General features: G+C 41.4%; 1 protein-coding gene across 1 annotated transcript in view; it reads left to right on the top strand.

Annotated features, from left to right (window-relative positions):
* The window catches only part of cd276 (CD276 molecule), a 64692-nt gene that overhangs the window by 33747 nt on the left and 10660 nt on the right, over positions 1–20285 (top strand). The window contains exons 5-7 of the mRNA XM_056394878.1: positions 8507–8644; positions 14065–14106; positions 19156–19194. Coding sequence (XP_056250853.1) covers positions 8507–8644; positions 14065–14106; positions 19156–19178 — 203 coding nt within the window. The 3' untranslated portion in view covers positions 19179–19194. The remainder of the gene's footprint in view (positions 1–8506; positions 8645–14064; positions 14107–19155; positions 19195–20285) is intronic.

Genomic DNA, 20285 nt, shown 5'->3' with positions numbered 1-20285 from the left:
TCTTGAATAGATGGCTCAGTAAGTGTCATGTTAAAGTTCATGTCCTGGATGATATTTCTCACCCACTTCGCACTATACTGATGCAACACAGGAGTTGTTTCAGCAATAGGTGTGCACTTCACAGACTAACTGCAGAGAGTTTCAACCTGCAGCTTGTTCTTGGTGCACTGAGCCTGATTGAAATAAGCACAATGGGAGTTAATGAGCCTTGTTTATGGTTTTATCTATGGACTGTATCACATACATAAAATAATATCCCACTATCAGCATGCACGGACAAAGTATGATCAGTGTCACACTTTAAAGCTGCACTGATCAATATTTTTATATTGACAGTGGATTGAATGAGTAAATGTAATGTGAAAGGAGCGACTTGAAGTAAAAAACACAGAATTATCACACCTGACTGTGCAGTTGCCCTCAATTCTATGGAGCATTTTAGCAACCGTCACCTCATTGTTTTGATGCTCTACTGGGCAGTTCAGTCTCACTGCTGTCATCATTTCCAGCTGCAGCAGGAGACAGTTTAAAAAAAAGAGAAAAAAAAGAAAAAGCTTTGATAAACCCACTGTATGCTTCTTGACCAGTATGGCAGGCTGACAGTGCTAGCAACTACCTTGTCAGCAGTGGGGCATTTAGCAGCTAAAGAGCAAGATATTTCTGGCAGGGGCTGGCGGAGAAAAAGAAAAGAGCTAAAAGAAGAATGAACATTAGACTTACATTTGTCCGGTGGCCAGAAAACACAACCACAAATGAATGCTAATGTTGCTCTGGGTCTGCTGAATGTGGAATGTGTAGGTATTGGGTAACCGTTTTTACGTTCACCAGCACCAACAGCTTTATAAGGTGGTAATATGTCAATGTTGTGTTTACAGCTTGTAAAAAAATCATTAATATTGCTTTAAGAGGAACAGAAAGTAGCTCAAGTGTAGAGTAAAGTTTGGGTTTGCAGGATAAATGTGTACGCTGTGTTTTAAATGGCTATTTAGTCCTTTCATACCTATTTATCCTTGTTACTCTGCCTCCACTTGGCATTATCAAGCAGCCAGATAGTCTGTTTTGGTACTGATAGCTGTCACTAATAATTGTCTCCTACACATCCTCAGCATCTCGCAGGCAGCCCTTGTTTAAAAGCCAATTAAAAATGGAGACAACACAACATTGTAAACTGATTATTGCACCCAAGTTCCGCCTGCATTGGAGCGACCAGAAGAAAAAAAAAAAAAGAAAATCAATAGTCCACTCTGCCTCCAACATCTTAATGCCACTCTCAGTGGAGAGGCATATGTGGAAGTGATGGAGTCTCTGTCAGTTACTAGACATCAGAGGAGTTTTTAATTGAGGCCCCAGTGGGGCTGGGAGGGACATGGGAGATGTTGAGAGAGAGCTAGCCTGGCTGGTGGTAGATGAGGTGGGCAGACCTGTTGTGAGACAGTATAGTCGTCTACTTTCATCTCTCTCCTAGATGAGGGCTGGCAATATGACATGAAATTTGAATCACAGTGTGTTTTAAATATGAAAATACCATGACGTATATCATGTTATATATATATAAATATATATGTTCCTCATAATTTCAATAGAATATGGTTGTAATGCACGACAAAACTCCGGGATGGTAGCAATTTATTACCTGACGTTAAAGCTATGATCAATTAAGTATTAATAGAGTTTCATACCTGGTGGAAATTAATAGCACACACTGCACAGGTGTGTGTGTGTGTGTGTGTATGTGTGCGTGCGTGCGTCGTTTGCTTCACTTTCTCTCAGCAGCTGCAGTATAAGTCTTTGTACAGTCACATTTTCTTTTGGGTAAAATAGTTGCGGGTCTGTTTTGTGTACCATGAATCCTGTGTTTTCACCGTGTCTCTCCACGGCTGACTTGTGTCATCATTTAGGACAGGCACTCTGGCAACAATGTCTGCATTGTGGTTTTTCTCTTTACACTGGTGCCAGCTCTGCTTGTGTCACAGCTGGAGCACATTCTCAAACATCCTTCATGCTTGCTGACATGTTTCCTCATGGTTTGCTCCTGTCTCTATTGTGCTGTCTGACTTCATTTCTTCACCCGCCCTTTTCTTTGCATGCAAATGTGCGTTTGTTTTAGTGTAAAACAGAAGCGTATGCTCGCTGGCCAACATGCAGTAAGCTCATGCTTGCCGTGCACTTTGACGTGACATTTAAAATCCATTCTGTACCAGAATGAATGGTGTAGCCAAATCCACATCAGGGCACGTATCTCCACCGGTGTGAAGTTTATTCGGGTTATACTGCCCACCTCTACCCCAGGCTTGTTTTATATATTCCTGCACAGAGCTATTACACATCCTCACACCCCTCTGCTTGTAATGTAGCATCTGTCTTGCTAACACGACAGCCATACAGTTGGCTCTGAGCTGTATACTCAGTTAATTAGCCAGTCTACTTGGTATGGGATTACCTTCAACTGTAAAGATGAGAAAATTCAACCTTGCTCCTGGCATATCTGAGTAAGACTTGGATTCATCCCTTCGAATGTGCTTGTGACTTAACACCCCCCCCCACACACACACACACACACGCACACACACACACACACACACACACACACACAAATCAGTGACTGTCATTGTAGGTTTGGTTGTATGTACTGTGGCAATACACAAAAAGAACCCAGACAGTCATTGAGATTATTTCACTGAATTCTGCCATTTGTTTATTGTATATGACACTATGAAATGTTTGGAACCTTTATGTGGTGTTAGCCACCGAGAGATGTGCTCTGAATTATAGAGGCAGCTTGTAGTCACATTTCCCTGGATGTAGATGTTGTAACATAACGTGTAGTAATAATAAACAGAAACATAATGTCTATGTTTAAACATCAAGCTACAGTCTCGTAGTTATAATGTGTATTTATGTATGAATGAAAATGCACATAAACCAATATATGAACAGTAGCTCAACATCTGCATGTTCTACTGAAAGCCCCCTGTGGTCGATGTTAAAGGAATACTCTACTGAAAACCTACATTTTGAATGTTTAATACTTGAAGACTTGTGCTTCAATGCTTACACTGCTTACCAGCTCAATGTCTGTTAAACAAACTCGCTTGTTTTTTCTCCTACTTTAGTCGCTTGGTCAATCACATGCTTAACATCCCTCCACCCTTCCCCGACTCACTACCTCAACCACCTTACTCTCCCACTTACCCTCCGCCACGTCCCCCACCACCACTACCAGATGGCTTTTATAGTTCTACCGCTGAGAAAAAAAGAGGGCTGTTAGAAACTTTATTCCTATAAATGCAGACCCATTACTCTGTTTTAATGTGAACGTCTGCACATCATACTCTCATGTTTGCCACAAGCACATGGCGTCGAGGGAAGGGCAATAATGTCAGACAAATTGTATAAGTAAATGGGCGCTAGGTCGTCCTAGAGACGAGCGCATTGCCTCTCTGCATGCCAATAAGACAGTGAGGTAGCATCTCGCTGAAAAGCAATTTATTGAAATGCAAAAAGAGGAGAGAAGGCTCAGAGCAAAGATGCTGACAGGACAAAAACCTGTCACCATCCATCTCAGTTTGCCAAGTTTCCCCTCTACAAGTGAGCTTCTTGTCCTCTCCCAGAGAGGAGAGGTGTTCCTAGAAATATTGCAAGAACAGCTGGTGTGCCTGCCTGGTCACAGGCTTTTCATGCTTGGGCTGAAATGGGAGGGTTTAAAGGTTTTGATGGACACCTTTGAGGTTGATAATAAAGGCTGGTAATTGAAACTGAAGCTGAAACAAATTCAAAGTCATCCATTGAATGTGATGCTAATATTCATGCTCATGTTTTTCATTCTGGCTAATCCGTGTCCTCTGACACCAAGGCCATCTTCTTTCCATTATCACTGTTGTTTTTGTTTCTGCCAATCTCTTTCCTGTGAGATCAGCAGTGCTACACAGAAACTGAATAAAGAAGTTTAAATCACCACTGTCGGCAAGCCTGTTTGCACTCACTGAGGTAGTATGCATCAATCACCTCACCAGTTTTGGGTGAATGTGATTTAAGTGTGAGCTCCTGTTTTGTCTCACTGAGTTTTATATCTCATTCACTTTACTGTTTCTACCCTGCCTTACTGTATTGTCTGAATGAATGTCTTTATCTCTGCAATGTGACTCATTGTTAGAGAGATATATAGCCTATTTCCAGTCCTGGGCCTCGCTGTGCCGCTCTGGTCTCCAGGGCTGCATAGGCCCTCCAGCAGGGCTGGGCCCTGCTGCTGCTCAACCCCTGGGCTCTTCTGTGATCAACACTCCTCCTCTACAGGTCCCCCTACTCTCTTCCTCTGTTTTCACAACCAGTCAGGATAAGGCCGGCTTGTTCATCCTGACAATGAAAGAAAAACCTAATTGACTCTTCCTCTCCTCTTCCTCATCCCTCCAGCTTGTCTACAATGAGCCTTGAGGCTCTTTTTAGCCTGAAGCCATCCTTCTGTCAAAGGACATTATTCTCCTTTGGTCACAGCTTAAGAGGGTAGGTTTCTTCTAGGCAGGTAAAACTGGGGTGACAGTTGGAGAGAAAGCAGCTTTGATCTCCACCGCCTTCACGTTGCAGAACCAGGATGACAGGCAAGGGAGTCTTAGGAACACTTTATTCCACCGAATGTGCTGGAAAGAAAACACTCAGGCTTGTAAAAATGCCTGCAAATCTTGGGTCTCAGATTCACTGAAGCCCAAACAATACCTAAGCTGGCCCCTTGTGAGTCCCCTATAGTGTCTTCCAGAGACTAAGGGAGCCTCATTTCTCACTGGTGATGCGCCCTGTGTTAGAGGCTCCATATGGAGGGGGTGTTTTATCATACTCTTGCCTGCCCCCATTAAATATCTATTTTTACCTTAGCAGCCTGCTGTGGCCCCCTATGATACACAAAACACCTACAGTGAAACACCACCTTGTATAAAAAGAAACAGTAGAGGATAGGCTCCAGGTGTGGTCGATATAACCTATATAAAACATTAATTGAAGGTACATTTGTAGCTACCAGTAGTATATTTTCATTATAAGTAATTTTTTTGAACAGCTTTGATAGTGTCCAACAACAAAAAAAACGATGGGCACAATAGCACATCGCAGTATATGTACAATATAATAGTAAATAATAAAATAGCACCATTTTATAGCCTCTAAAAGTGCCATGTTGATGACTCAATGCCTCACAGATACAGTTTCCATAAAACCTGAGCATTATAAGTATGGTATTATATTGGATGTGCAGTATATTGGGGGGGATGTTTCTGTAACTGTGTCCACCTACTGGATCTATAAGTAATGTATGAGACGGATGTAACCTCTACATGTTCAGACAGCTGTGGAATGTCAGCACATGACGATGACATTTTATAAATGAATTACAAGAATACTAAGAGCTAATTGGTATTCCTGTAATTAGCTAAATCTGCTACAAATTTCAAAATAAGAGAGAATGCAGGAGGTGATGACCTGATCCAATGTACTTACTTTCATTTTTTATGTTTGCAAGATAATAAAAATGATTGTTGTGCATATGAAAAAAAAAAAATTAGTGTAGCTTTATGATGGCACAGTAAAGCAATGTGTAAGGACTCCTGGAAAATAGTGGCTCTGCCAAGATGGAAAGGTTACCAGGAGCAGCTTTACTTCCACACATCAAACATATATAATTAAAAACAATTTTCATAAAAAGCAACATTTAGTTTAAATGTGCTGAAATGTGCAGACTTTCATCATGTTTCCAGGCTTTCATGTGGTAGTACATTATAAGGAAAAAAAAGATACACTACATCCATGGGTGATTTGTATACACTGACTACTCAACTGACATTGATTGTGGCAGCATGTAAATACAGATGGGAACCCCGGTGAGTGTGTGACATTTAGGGCCTTGTGTTATGATTGTCTTGTTTCATTTTCTATCATATCACGTCAGCTCAATGCAGATGCACTTTCTACTTCCAGTGGTGTTCACCTAAATGTGTCTTCTGATGAGTGCTACACATGCATAGTATCTCGAAAATGCCAAATGTGAGGAGTGAAGTTTGCCCTGTTCGTTGCAGCTCTGAAGTCTGCAGACTCTAGGTAATGTGACAGTGCAGCCCAAAGCACTCCATCCTTACCCTTGCACAGAGGGAATAGGGAAAGAGGGAAAGAGACGATAGGTAAACAGAGCCATTAGAGACAAATCTATTTCTGAAGAAAACAAAATCACATCATCAAACAAGAGCAAAAGAAAAATATGATCCTGCAGCCCTTTGGGCCCCGGCGTAGCAATGATAGCCGACTATGGCATTTGTCTTTATCAGTCTGCCTTGAGGGAGGGAGAGCGTGGCGGGGAGGTGTGAGAATAAAAAGAGAATGAGAAAGACAATAGAAGCAAAGAACAGCACGTTTTCTTTACTCGTCACAAAGAGCTAGACGCATTTGTTACTTTTCTGACTTTATGAGTCGTGAACAACTTGTGTATGATTATTCCTCTTTCATACATGTTTTATTGTTTCGCTGTTTGTACAAAGTGGCTCTCAGATGGTCATTCTTTAAATATAGCAGAGTGAAGGGCTCGGTGGACAGTGAGCCACAGCATCATCAGTCATGACTAGCCTGGGGAGGCATACGCAGCTTCATCAAAATGACAGGATTGACTTTCTAGATTTTATCCTTTCTCTGTGGCATTTGGTTGTTTATCCTGTTTTGCAGTGGCAGACCAGAGAGTCTTTATAGTGCCTTGTGAATTGAGGCTCTTTTGAATACGGTTAAACAGGCTACGGTGACCTTAAAATTAGGCTGTGAGTATGTAGTATACATTAATATGTACCTCAGCAGTACTTGCCTTTCTGTAGAGATTCATTTAAATGCTACTTGTGGGGCTGTAAATAGGCACAGCAGCGCCTTGTTCTAAATGCTAACATCAGCATGCTAACACGCTCAGAATGACAATGCTACCATGCCAATATTAAACAGATATAATATTAACCATATTCAACATAGTTAGTTAGTTTAGCATTTCAGCATTTGTTTATTAGTAATAAACACAATGCACACTTGAGGATGATGGGAATGTCATTCGTTTGGCAGATATTTGGTCATAAACCACAGTATATGACAAACTGAAATTTTGATCTGATGATGACGATTAAGGGGAATTAATTTCTGTACAAAATCCCATGGTGAAAACAATCAATAGTTGTTGAGATATTTCAGTCTGGACCTAAGCGGTGGTATGACAGACTGACATTCCCATCCCAAGAATCATGCTGCTAGCATGGCTAAAACAGCTTCACAGTAAAAGCTGGATTCTTTTTTTTTTTTTTTCTATAATTGGTGAGTACATGTCCCTCCTTCTCCTCTTGTCAATTGGCCTCTGTGGCCTTTCATTTAGTCTGTTTTGTGGAACAATGGGGCACATTTGTTTCTCAGCATCAGGACTGGATCTCCATCTGAGAATTGATTACCTTCAAAAGGATGCCTTTATTTGCCCTCCATCTTTGCTGGGCTGTATTATAGCCTGTCTGCCTGTCATCATAGCTGATGCCAAGTCCTTACAGATGCTTCATCATTTCCTCTTTCCAATGCCAGTCATTTTTCAGTCTTTCTTATTTTTTTTATTTTTTTTCTCCTATCTGCCCAGAACGGGCACTCTCTGAAGGAGGTCTGTTTGTGCTACAGCCAGGCTCACAGCTATTTAGTGGCTCTGCTGTTTTCTTTTCTTCTCCCTCTGTTCAGTTTGAATACCCCAGGGAAATTTGGTTGTGTCTCTGATATCGTTTTTGTCCTGCTGACCAGTTTTTATTTCTCCTCATCAGTTTGCAGTTTGCCAAGATACTGTCACTAACTGTGACGGGTAATTGTCTCGAAGGTGATTTTAGCCTCCCGTTTGCAGGACATGTCCTCATTGAGTAAATGTATATATTGCTATCACCAAATATTGACTCATCCAGTGTCGGAGAGATAATAATATCGCAAACATTAAGAAGTTATAGATTATTAAATGCATAACTTTAGATATCTGAGCAATGTGTAGCAGAAGGCAGGGGGTGGGATGGTTAGCGCCAACATCCTCTCAAGGCTGTGCCAATACTGTTTGAGTGAAACGACAACACAGTCGTGTGCGCCTGGTAAGCTATCTGCCATCTGGACTCAATTGAAAGACTGGAGTGTCTTAATTGGACACTAGTAAAGAAGATCTTACTCAGTTCACATAAAGCAAAGGTTCTGTTCACTGCTTCACTTTCACTGTTTGTGAAAGTCAAGCCTTATATAGAGTGGGTGTGACAAAACTGACGATGATGATGGCAATAATCATCCCCAGTGTCATCATGTTGTGCTTTAATAGTCCTGGATAATTCAGGATTTTTATGACAATGAAGTTCAACAGCAAAATTGTCAAATGGTGAAATAATAGTGATGGATGCAGTGGTGACAGTTGTGCTCTTATTTTAGCTCTGCAAGAGTGAATAATGAGGCTCTCCCTTCCCTGCCCCTTCTCTCCCTCTGCCCTTTGCTTCAGGTCAGAACATCGCATTCCCCCCGGTGGCTCTGTGGGTAACTGTTGGCCTGGCAGTGTGTCTGCTGGTGCTGCTCATTGCCCTGGCTGCTGTCTGCCGCAGGAAGATCAAGGAGAGCTGCGAGGAGGCCAGGAGAGAAGGTAGGGAGGGAATGGAAGAGATGGCGGAAAAAAAAGGGGGAGAGAGGTGACGCCGCACATTCAACACCAGAGTATATTCTCACAAGGAGTACAATTCATTGGTAATGTCTCCTTTGAAAATCTGTTTAATCCCCAAGGTTAGATAAAAGCACGTTTTTGGGCTGTCTTGCCTTCATTAGGAGCAATATGAAACTTGGATGTCAGGGCAGTGCCAATGTTGGAGCTTTATGCGCAAAAGAAAAAAATAGAGTAATGAAATGTTTTGCTCTTTTATTCTTGGGCTGTGTTGTCCTTCTGTGTACACAGGTCAAGGGCTTGCTGAATAATGGATGCTAACCTATCATGCTCTCAGGCCGTTTCAATCCAATTCTCACAGCCTTCATTAAAAGGCAGAATGATGCCTTACACTGTTCACATAGTGGACCAGTTGATTATATATATAATTGTGACGTGTTGCCTAGATCATGTGGGAGGCGCAATGAGAGCGAGGGAGATAGAGCAGAAAGCAGTGATGAGATGTTAACTGCTCAAGGAACTTTGAGAATCCAGAGGGAGTTCTGCTTAATGCGTATAGGCAGGATCTCGGATGGTGGGACACATATCTTCGGCAGAGAAGAACATCATTACTCGGGTTCAGTAATTAGCGTTGCGGAATAGCTGAGGATCGCCGCAAGTGCAAAGAGAAAAAGTTTTGAAATGAGATAGATAGTGCAAAGCCACCAGCTCTGCTGTAATGAGATCTGCTCAGAGTGGAGGAGACATTTAAATAAAGGTCAGCCAATGTCTGCACCAGGGCCCAGAGGTTTAAAAATAAATATGGAAGTGACACAGACTCAGAGGAAAGAGTAAATAGCTCCGTGGAACATATAAAATCAAATGAAATGGAAAGAGAGAAATATAATGCAGTTCCTCCCACGGGCAAAGGGCTCGCAGGGTTGTGAGGCCCTTTTCTTCAGTGGGTTGGATGAGGAACTACATTTCTCCTCTGCAGCTCTAACACCGAAGGCGGGATTGATTATGTGGTCATCCACTGTCCACCTTATTGAAATGTCTCATTTTATCCACTGCTAGCAATGTGTCCGCAGTCTGGTGTTTTCCAAGCGTGAATCTGATGACTAGGAAAGCGGACTTATTCACATATTATTCGGACTCTTATACTCCTGATAGCATGATACTGTATGAATACAGATGTGGATGGGGCTTAAAATAGGATTGCTTTGCACATATCCAGAGCTATGGGGAGGGCAGGAAGCAGGGAAGTGCAACCTAATTGTGGTTGTCTTATCTTTTAATGGTGTTCCCGGGTATGAGCAGATTGAAGTTGACTCTCTCTTCACCGTGTCTGGGTAGTGAGGGTGGAAGGGTTAGTAAAAGTGGAGAAGTGAGTAAGTCATTTTTCTTCCCTGTCATAATGTATGTGGAGCACCCAAATGTGTATCGTAACAGAGCACAGCAGCTTGTGGTATTGCAGCTGGAAGTGAAAGCTCAATTCCAGGGGCAGTGTTGTATCTCAACACCAGCATAGCGTTGTTCTCTCTGATATTTTCTTCTTTCATCCCTTTTCCTCAGTCCTTCCTTACATAATGACTCTGACTAATATGTGCTTTCAGTGACCTATTCCATTTCTCCAAAACTCATTTTACATTTAGATAAGCATATGATTTAATCAGACCTACACTGTGTAGGTGACATACAACGGATTTCCTTTGTGTGACAGATGAAAGTCATAAGGAAAGCAGTGTTTCCCCAAGGTTTTTTTTCCAGATGGTGCACATGTTTCACTGGTTTTAACCAAGGGCTGACCCAAATGCCTCAAAGCTTTTCAGCTTCTCAGCTTCTACCGTTGCTATGGTAATCACTATTCGATTGCAATGAGTTGTTGATGATAATAATAATAATAATAATTATTATTATTATAATTATTATGTCTTACCGCAAAAACCCCAAATATCTCATGATGTATAGTAATCCAAAATACATTAATTTTCATGCATTCAAGCTTTATTTTAAATAGACTGAGACCTCATTTACAATATAGCAAAGTAAAAAAATTAACAAATAATCCAAAGGACCATGAAACAAAAGAAGGAAAGTTAGATAAAAATACATAATAAAAATAATAACAAGTCAAATTAATAAACTACTGAAACCTAAGGAATATATAAAGCAATTAAAACAAGCAAATGAATTGGCCAATACAAGAACAGATGGAAGTGAAATAAGATAGAAATGAACCATTTTAAATGTCTTAAGCATAACATTTAAGTAAAAGATTGCTTTGCATGTTATTCCAGGTTGTAAAAAACAGAATTTTCCAAGTTCAGTGAAAATAACCAGCACCTACAATGTAATCCAATCATTTGTATGGTAAGGGCCCAGTTATGGTTAATGAGTGCAACTTGTAAATCAGCAAAGCAGTGCTGCATGGAATTGACAGCAGAATGTAGAGCATCTGAAATACAGTATATATATTTGTATATATAGTATCATCAGCATAAAGAGGTAAATAAAGAGGTAAATTACACCCAGTTAGAGAAGAAACAATATCATCTATATGCAGAGTCAACAGGCCCTAGGACTTGGGGTCTTGGGGAACACCTTTTGCAACTTTAGATTTAACATTTCTAATAGTCACACACTGCCGGCTGTGTGTAAGGTAACTCAAATCATCTATAAGCAATTTCATTAAAAACTATAAGCGATGTATGATCAACTGTATCAAAGAAGAAGTTTTTCTCAGACAAAGAAGAAAATTTAATCTCAGTGATAGTTTCGTGTGTCACAGCTCTCACCTAATGTTATCAGCACTGACACCGGGACGAGGGCTTACAAGTTACAACTATTCTAGCAAAATGTCAAAAAAGGCAAGGGTGTGGAATAACTTCCACATTTGCAAAGATGACCCCACCCAAAAAGTCCATGGTCAGATATGCCAAAGGAATTTTGAAAACCACCTGAAATCTGTAACAGCTTATCTTTCCCATCTTGCAACTGCTGAAGTTTTCATTTTTCTATTATGGTAGAAAAATTAAAATCTCTCTCTTGTCCTTGCCCTTGTCATTGACCACTGAAACTACCAAACCTACACATAGAACTTCTCAGTGACCATTAGAACCTCCAACAGACCCCTTGAAACTCTAAGAGGACCTCTAGAACATGCTCAATGACCGCTACAACCTCTTAAAGTACCTCCACAACCTCCTTAATCACTAGAACTTCCTCAGTGACCACCTAAACAGTTTAGGTTTAAACTTTAGAATCTTCCCATCAGGCACTGAAACATCCTGAAAACTCCTGCGAACCTCCAATAACCATTAGACCCTTGTAAAGGACGCCTCTAACCGTCTCTAGATTCTGTAAATAATGCACTGACGTGGTGAATGAAAATAAAACCCAACGTAATATGTGTTAGTAAGCTCGAGCCACGCTTTTCCTTTAATTTGTCACCTGTCTGTAGATTTATTAGTCTATGTAGAAAATACTCACAAAAAACAGACATTTGTTAAATCCCTGATCCCTGAAATTTGGCAATAGAAAGCTGTTCATTATGCTTTGTTTTTTGTTTTGTTTTGTTTGTTTTTGTTTTTTTATTGAGCAACATTGTTTCATTTTTGTCATCAATAGTTGATATTCAAAGGGAGAGCAAATGAATTAAAACCTACGCAGCACAAATGCTGCTGTCATTAAGACTTATATCCTAATATGCACAAAGGTTTTAAAAAGAAGAGGACTGCTGTTTCTAAGGTGCAAGAATGAATTAATTAGGCCCACTAATCAATGTATTTATAGCACAGTAGGTTTACTAACTGGAGCCATTTGCTTTTGCTTACGTTTGAGTCACTCATGTCAAAGCAGTGTTTGAAGAGATTCAGCAGCAGTGCTGCGCCACTGAAAGTAAAACACAACACAAAGGCAGAAGGGAGGATGATGAGGAACAGTAACACTCTCCTGGCTTCACTGAGTAGCTGTTTCTGTCCTCTTATTCTCTCGTCTTGTATGTGGTTTGTCCAGCTTTTGGCTTAAGCCATAACCATCCTTCTTACCCCCACACATTTGAGACAGAGCCAATAGGGGCATAAAATTGAAACATTCTCAATGTACAAGGGAAGCAGTTCTCACTCCCTGCCCTGTGGATGCCCTCATCTTCACCCTGACTTTAAGGTGCCTTTAAATGAGCCTCACTCTCCTATCAAAGCCCTGCCCCCCCAAGGTATTTCCACTGCTGCCACAGTGGAGGGACTGTTTGTCGATATGGAGGTGTTGAATGAAATCGGTGAAGGTAAACGGGCTCACACATATATGTGGATCTAAAACCACAATTGTGAAGATGTGAGGCAGTATAGTGTGGTATATATTGCTTTTTTTCCTGGAGCTTTTGTGGATTTTACTCTCAAAGTATACACATTATGAACAGGTTAACTCAAAACTGTATTCTAGACTTTCATTTAAAAGTTGGCAACATAATATCCTCTTGGTACCAGTCTGCAGATTTAAAAAAATCCCCCAAAATCTTAAACTAAATAACCAAAGCCTTATTTTGAGCTGACTAATGGTAATGTGTTGTAATAACGTGTGGGCATATGCAGTGCATAATAAGGTAAAAATGTGTTTTTAGAAAGTCTCATTTCAAAATACAGCATTAAACAACAAAAGGAGAAGCTGAAGAATGTGGTGCGGGTGTACATATACAGGCTGTTTGAATCTGGAAACTCAGCAGTTCTGCTGTTGTAATAATAAGGATTTTTGCTTAATTTCCCCAGAGGATTGTAGTCTCTGCTGTCAAAGTCAGGGAAAATCAAGCAAATGTACAGAAATATAAACAAATGAATTGTGTTGCCTTGACATTTAATTTAGTTAAATTATCAGTTTAATCTCATGTATTGCCAGATACATGAGATTAAACTGATAACTGAACAAATAGTTCTACTAAATAGTGGATCTCGAGTCCAATTGCAGTGAAAATGGTGTCAGAGAATTAATATCAGCTGCTTGGATACTCTGTTCCAGTCCTATTTTTAGCCTGTGTATGTGTGTGTTTGTGTGTACATGCACACGTGTGCCATGTGCGTATGTAAGTGTGACAGCCATCACTGGGTTGCCGCACTAACTCTGTTGACAGTGGGTTTTCAGACAGCCAGCAGCTAAAGCCTAATGTGATTACTGTCTTAGTGAAAGGGCTAGGTAGGAGGTTAAGGGGTGGGTATGGCTCTGTGTGTATGTCTATGTGTGTGCGTGTGTGTATGATGTGGTGGGGTTACCATTGTGCATAGCTTTCGTCGTCATATAGGCTCTCTCATCACAGCCTGTCCTTTGAGCTGTGAAGGATCAGCTCACCATGGGCTTGTGATGAAGTGACTACATTGTGCGCCTGCCTTTGTACTGTGGCTTCCACTGATAATGGCTCCTCTGTCTTCCCACAGCTGAAGAAGCCAAGGAGCTGGAAGAAGAGGAGTCAAAGACAGGTCAGCCAATCCACACCTGGACAAGCTGCTGGGTGTATCACAGACCTGCTGTTTTTACCGAGCACTGCTATGCAGGTCTATACAGCAAATGCTAGTCCGGAAACAGCAGCAGTTAAAGTTTTACATCATTTAGATAAAACTGATATTGAAATATTGAAATATATTTAATCTTTTCAGCTCCCTGAGCAGTGTAATAATGCAAGGCTATAAACATTGTCAGGCACAGACATCAGTAAATTTTATCCACTGAGTCGAAATAAGAATTAGTGCAGCGTCAAGTGGGCAGCCCAGCCAGACTTAGCCAGTAAATAGGCCAAATAATTCTTTACACATGCTAAATCTCAGTGGAAACTTGATCTTGAATTGTATTTTCTATAATTCTTATTTTATCTACAATGCAAAGCAGCGAAGTTACAGAAATATCAACTAACATAAGAAACACCCACAGATTATTCTGTCTTCTTTCAAAAGAAGTCCAGGTGACTTGATGGTATAGGGATCCAGCAGAACAAGTAACTGAATGTTAAGTTTGTTTGCTGAAGTGTGAGTGAACGCTTATGGAGCACGAGTGCGTCTCAGGAATGTGACCGAGTCTGGGCACCGAATCCATTCAACACAGCAGCCCAGTGGCATATAACTCTTCCACTATGTGTTTGAGACAGAGAGAGGGAGACAGACGCACTCATTTAGTGATGCCAACAAGCTGTTTTACATTATACGTTCCATCAAAGCTACCGCCGTAACTGAAAAATCTATCTTGTCTATAAATTTAATGGTAACAAGTTCCACAAAATGCCAACAATAGTGCTGCCGTGTCCTGCACTCAAATAACTCTGTTTACCGAGCCAAAGTTTGGCTAGCTGTTTCCAGTCTCTGTGGCTAGCTAAGTTAGTTTTATATTTACTGCACAAATGAGAGTCAATTTTCTTATCTACCTCTTTGCAAGAAAGTAAATAATCCTATTACCTAAAATGTTAGACCAGTCCCTCAAAACGTATTCAGTTACAAATTCAAGATTTCCTTTGACTTTTCATTTGGAAGAAGCCATAGGTTTTGCTCAGCACTCATCTTTTGCTTTTCAAGAGTGCTAGTGAACCAGGACAAAATACTTCTGTGTGTGCTTACTTTTCCGTGATGAGAGTGATGTGATATTTTGCTTCGTATGAATATGACCTTATGAGTCCAGAATTAATTTTGCCATTAGCAAGCAGAGCAAGCTTCTTCTGCCTGCCCAGCCTCAGTAACTACCCCTCACAGTCCTGAACAGTTCTCCCTCAAGCGTTAATGTCATTAGAGTTATTCATTTGACTCTTTCTTTAGTCTGATTGAATTATTTAGCCTTTCTGTGAACAGCAAAGTTAATACCATGTGATTTTAATAAGCTGAGAGGTGAGGGAGAGTCTCTGAGTGAAGGGGGACAATGACTTTTATTCTCTAATGCCTCTCTCATGAATGTTTCAGTGAGATCTGTGCAGCCAAGAGCAGGGTCAGCCAACCCACAACTAGTGAGACTTAATAGTTGAGCTTTAGCTGAAGGGGCTGGGCAAAAGAGAATAGAGCTGGGGGACTGTAGTATGCCTGTACTGCCGTGACAAGAAAGCAACTTGCAGCCACCCTTGCTCCGCGCACCTGGTTCATCCAGGTGGACGTTGTGGGCGGTGAGCTGGTGAAGTCAAGCTAATGGCTCAGCCTTCTGAGATCACTCAGTAAGCACTTCAGACAGGCAGCTTTGTTTTGCCATCTGGCTCCAATTGCGCTGACAAAAGCAGAGGTTCCTGCACGAGACAAAGGAGCTGAAATGAGCCCCACTTTAATAAACCCAGGATGATGGGGAGCCACGTTTGTGTGTTATCTTAATGAACTGTCCAAAGGAGACTGCGCCTCCCCTTTCAAAGCCAGCCTGATTGGAACAATAACCAGTGATAACTAGGGACCTGGGCTCATTCATTTGCAGTGGAGTAGGATCCCTTTGTTGCTTTTACAACAGAGGCAAATAATGTTTAACAAACAGTGGAGCACAAATTCTGGATTTATTTGCAGTGCTAAAGCCAACAGCAACCCCTTCACACACTCAAAACGCACACTCACAGGTCCACACGTGCAATCTCATGCAAAGGGACACACACACCACGCAGCACACACAGAGAAGGAGCACTGTTATGCGCTAATGTACATCCTCATGCAGAGATGTGCAGTGTGTACAGTTCCTACTGCCTTCATCCGTCACCTCCCCACCTCCTCTCTTCAACGTGTTCAGTAATCTGAGCGTGATGTGCTGTTTAGAGGGGGCCGCAGTCACGCAAGTGCGGCTCCTCCTGTCAGAAGTTGGCTTGAGTTTCTGTTCTCTAGCCCCTGTCTCCCTAAATCCTGGACTCTAAGGCGTCAGGCCTTAGCAACAAGGCCCTGGAATAGAGTGTTAGTCAGTGACCCAGTTCTTTCATAGACAACGAATTGTCGGAAAGAACAATTTGACACGCCCTCTGAAAAGGGAGCTCCATGTGAAAAACGGGTTTATTAACCCTTCTTTTCCGAGGCGAGGTCCCATGAAGGTGGAAGGTTAGGGAATATCAGGCCTTTTGAAGCAGATAGCAAAGCGAAGCCCCACCCTTCACTGTCTTCTGACTCCTTCATGTCAAGTCCACCACTGAAAGCCCAGTACCTCATCGCCGTGAATATTGTGTGGATTTTGAAAGTCTAGCTAGCTAAGGCTATGTAAAGGTGACTCTTGAGCAGACAGACAGAAACAAGGACAGCTGTGCCAGGGTCAAAATCACCTCACCTGAGTTATTCAGATAGCGATGAAAATACAACACCTTAATGCACGGGGAACATGTCTCTCATGGGCATCATGCGTAAATGAATTTAAAGATTTCAGTGGCTGTATGTTCCTTGGAATTACATATTTTTATTGCTTCTGGGAATATGATCCATTTTACATTTAGTCAATTTTACTATAGATTGGAAATAGTTTTTACACGTCCATTTAACCATTAAATCAGTGTAGGGAATGGACTGTCTGTAGGCAACTAGTATCAACTAAAGAAATAGTTATAATAAATTTCATTTTGTAAAATCTGGCTGTTCCCTAATATTGATTGTTGCAAAATACCTGACTTCAAAAGGTAGCCCTGTGGAGTCTTTGACCACTAGTTGTGCTATGAAGCAATGTTTACAAGCGGGCTTTGTTTGTTTTCAGGCAGTGCAATTCATACCCTGCTGTTTGTTTCATGTTATTCCACTGATCAACTGTTGATAATTTTTGCAACTGTTTTATGAGGAAAGAAACGCACTCAGCATGTTTGTTACACCTCAAGGATACATACAATGTGCTTTGGTGAGAAACACTGAGCGTAAACAGAACTTTTGTTTGTTTACGAAAAGCTCCACAGGCCACCTTTAAGTTAGTTTGTTTTTCTTATTTACTGTATTGGCATAAATTTGCAAGCCCATTTAAAGCAACAAAGTATAAAGGTTACGGCAGAAATCCCTGAACTGGAGTTGTAGTGCCCCACACTGAAAAAAGAAAAAACTTGGAATTGGATTCTTGGGATATGTGGCATTCACAGAGCAAGGCTTATTAAAAAGTTGCATATTCTAAACATAACCCAGTTTGACAGACCTGCAGGTCACGAACATACCATTCCACATTGCTAGAGTTGGAATTAGGAAGGCCCTGGAAAGCAGCCCCAGGCAGCTCCGCTTGACATGCCCTCCCTTTCCACTGGCACCAAAAACTCAGCCACTGGGCTCTCCCAACGGTCACACATTACTGACTAAACATATGTAAATAGAACATTCATGTTGCCTTCATTATTAGATGTGGGTCACTGGATAACTTCAAGAGCACTAATTAAAAGAGCTCCCTGCACACCATTGCTTAGTAGTTGCACACACATTATTCAAGCGCTGCACTCATGTTCCTTGCTGGTTCAGCACCATGCAGTAAGCTGCATGTTTACTACTGTGTTTTCTCCAAGGGTGAACCCAGAGAGATGGAGTTTCGTTTTGAAAAGCTAAGTAACACTGGTCTGATAATAATGGGAATAATAAAAATCATATCATATAAATCATATAGGTGTCACACTACCCCAAATTCTCTAATTATATACAAACAGATGTTCCCTGTGCTTGCTTTCTCTTTTTATTTCTCTATCTTCAACATATGCAAGTGTTATTGTATATTACAAAAGGGGATTGTCAGTTGTTGAGAAACTTTTTTTCTCTCCATTTGTTCCTCCTTTGCCTTGAGTTTGGGAAGAAACTCATCAAGAATGTGCTGCACACTGAGCAACTTCTGCAACCTCTCAGAGGTTATCTACTGGTCCGTGAGGAAAAGGCCACCAGATCCTTGTCAGAAGAGATAGAGGAAAAATAGCAACTCCTAAATCATTTGGAATAATGAGTGTTGTCACAGTTAATATTAGTCAAACCACTGAGTGCTGTGCATCACAACAACAAGGGCAGTCCCACTGCTCACTGGTTTGCATACTAGGCAAAAATTGACAGTGCAAATAGCGCTTTTGAACAGGGCTACTTTTGGAGTGAAAGCAATCTTTTTTCCTGGGCTGAATCCCCCTGTACAGGCGCCATCTACATCCTTCTGCCACCGCCACCCCCACCCCCCTTCCGCTCCCCCCTTTCCCCCTTCTGTCATGTAATCTACGCTCCTCTGACAGCACAGCCAAGGTCCAGTGGGAGAGTGCCTATCCATCTCACTACCCCAATCTGCCTCCCCTGTTTGGTTCCACATGAGCACTCAGCTGCTGTGACTAATTAAATAAAGCGCTGTGCCCTCTGCTTCCTGTTAGCCATGGCAAGGTTGGTGCACAGAGATGGAGCAGAGGAGGAGGAGGAGGAGGGATGCTGAAGGAGGAGGGGAAAAGCGATAACAGCTACAAAGCCTGAGATAATGCTTTGGTCCATGAGACAATAGACATGAAAGTTGACGCCAGCGTGACCACTGTACAGTAATTGCACTGTTCACAGATCTTTTATTGATACAATATTCTGACCTCAAGTGTTCAGTCTTGTCTGTTTTCTTCTCCTCAGCCATGACACCACTGAAAAGTTAAGGCCAAGAGAATAAAGGTGAGTATGATTTCAATATGTATATGCATGTGTTAAGTACATGTGTTTTTATGTGTTGCTCAGATGTCACACACTTTCTCTTTATCACAATTGCCTGGTATTCTCAGCAGTAATTCTCTGGAGGACACAATGTCTCTGGAGGTTAAGGGTAAGTGCTGCTGTAATGAAGCTAGGCTGCATTAATTCAGCAGACAGTCGGGAATATGAGAAGTCTTGACATTTTGATTTCAGGAATCACAGGGTCACTGGCTGATATGATAAATCTATTTCATTTTATCTGGCATGCAAACATAAATTCCATGGCCTGCTCAAAGCCACTATAAGAGGCTGATTGATGATAAACATTTAATGTGTGAGTCATGCAGCCTGTCTTTCTTCTTCTTTCTGTCGGAAACTACGAATATTCAGTGTCATCCTCATGAAGTTTTCAAAGTGGCAGCTTCAGCTCGTGAGGAGCTGCAGCAGGCCATTTTGGTGTTTACAACAAGCCGTACAAAATAAGGTTACTAGGATCATTTTTGCAACATTTAAGCAATGTGTCACTGCTTTTTTTCGGACCCATCTTGAACATTACATGTATTGACGAGGAAAACTAGAGGAGAAAAAAGACATTATCTGCTTCCAGGCATGTCCCTATTAACCACACCCGCACTACCCAGTATTCACTGTGAATTTTGCAGTCAGAAATGCCATCCTCACCATCACGTTGGCTGGCTACATGCCCCAGTTACTATTGTAGAGACACTTGCACAGTTCTTCTTTTTCTTCTCTTCTTCTTCAACTTCTCACTTTTTCCTGTTGGCAGTGGTTGAACTGACACCACAACTTTATGGCATAATAATGGCACAAATTTTACTTCTTTTTTAAAAGCAGACTGGTAGCTACAATCACGACCCCCAACTGGCTTCTTGGCTGTTGATCTTAAGAGATGGATTTCTGTAGTTTTCCGACGATGTCACCTCACAGCATGGAAACATGGTTGAAACAGTCCCCACAATGCAAGGCTCTTTTCAGTCTTTAATAATGCACCAAAGTAGTCATAAGTACTGTTGGATGAGTGATTGTTCATCAGAAAAAATATGCTGTATACT

Source organism: Seriola aureovittata, chromosome 1 (assembly GCF_021018895.1).
Source record: "Seriola aureovittata isolate HTS-2021-v1 ecotype China chromosome 1, ASM2101889v1, whole genome shotgun sequence".
Classification (NCBI taxonomy): domain Eukaryota; kingdom Metazoa; phylum Chordata; class Actinopteri; order Carangiformes; family Carangidae; genus Seriola; species Seriola aureovittata.
This window is presented reverse-complemented; position numbering and strand designations above follow the sequence as displayed.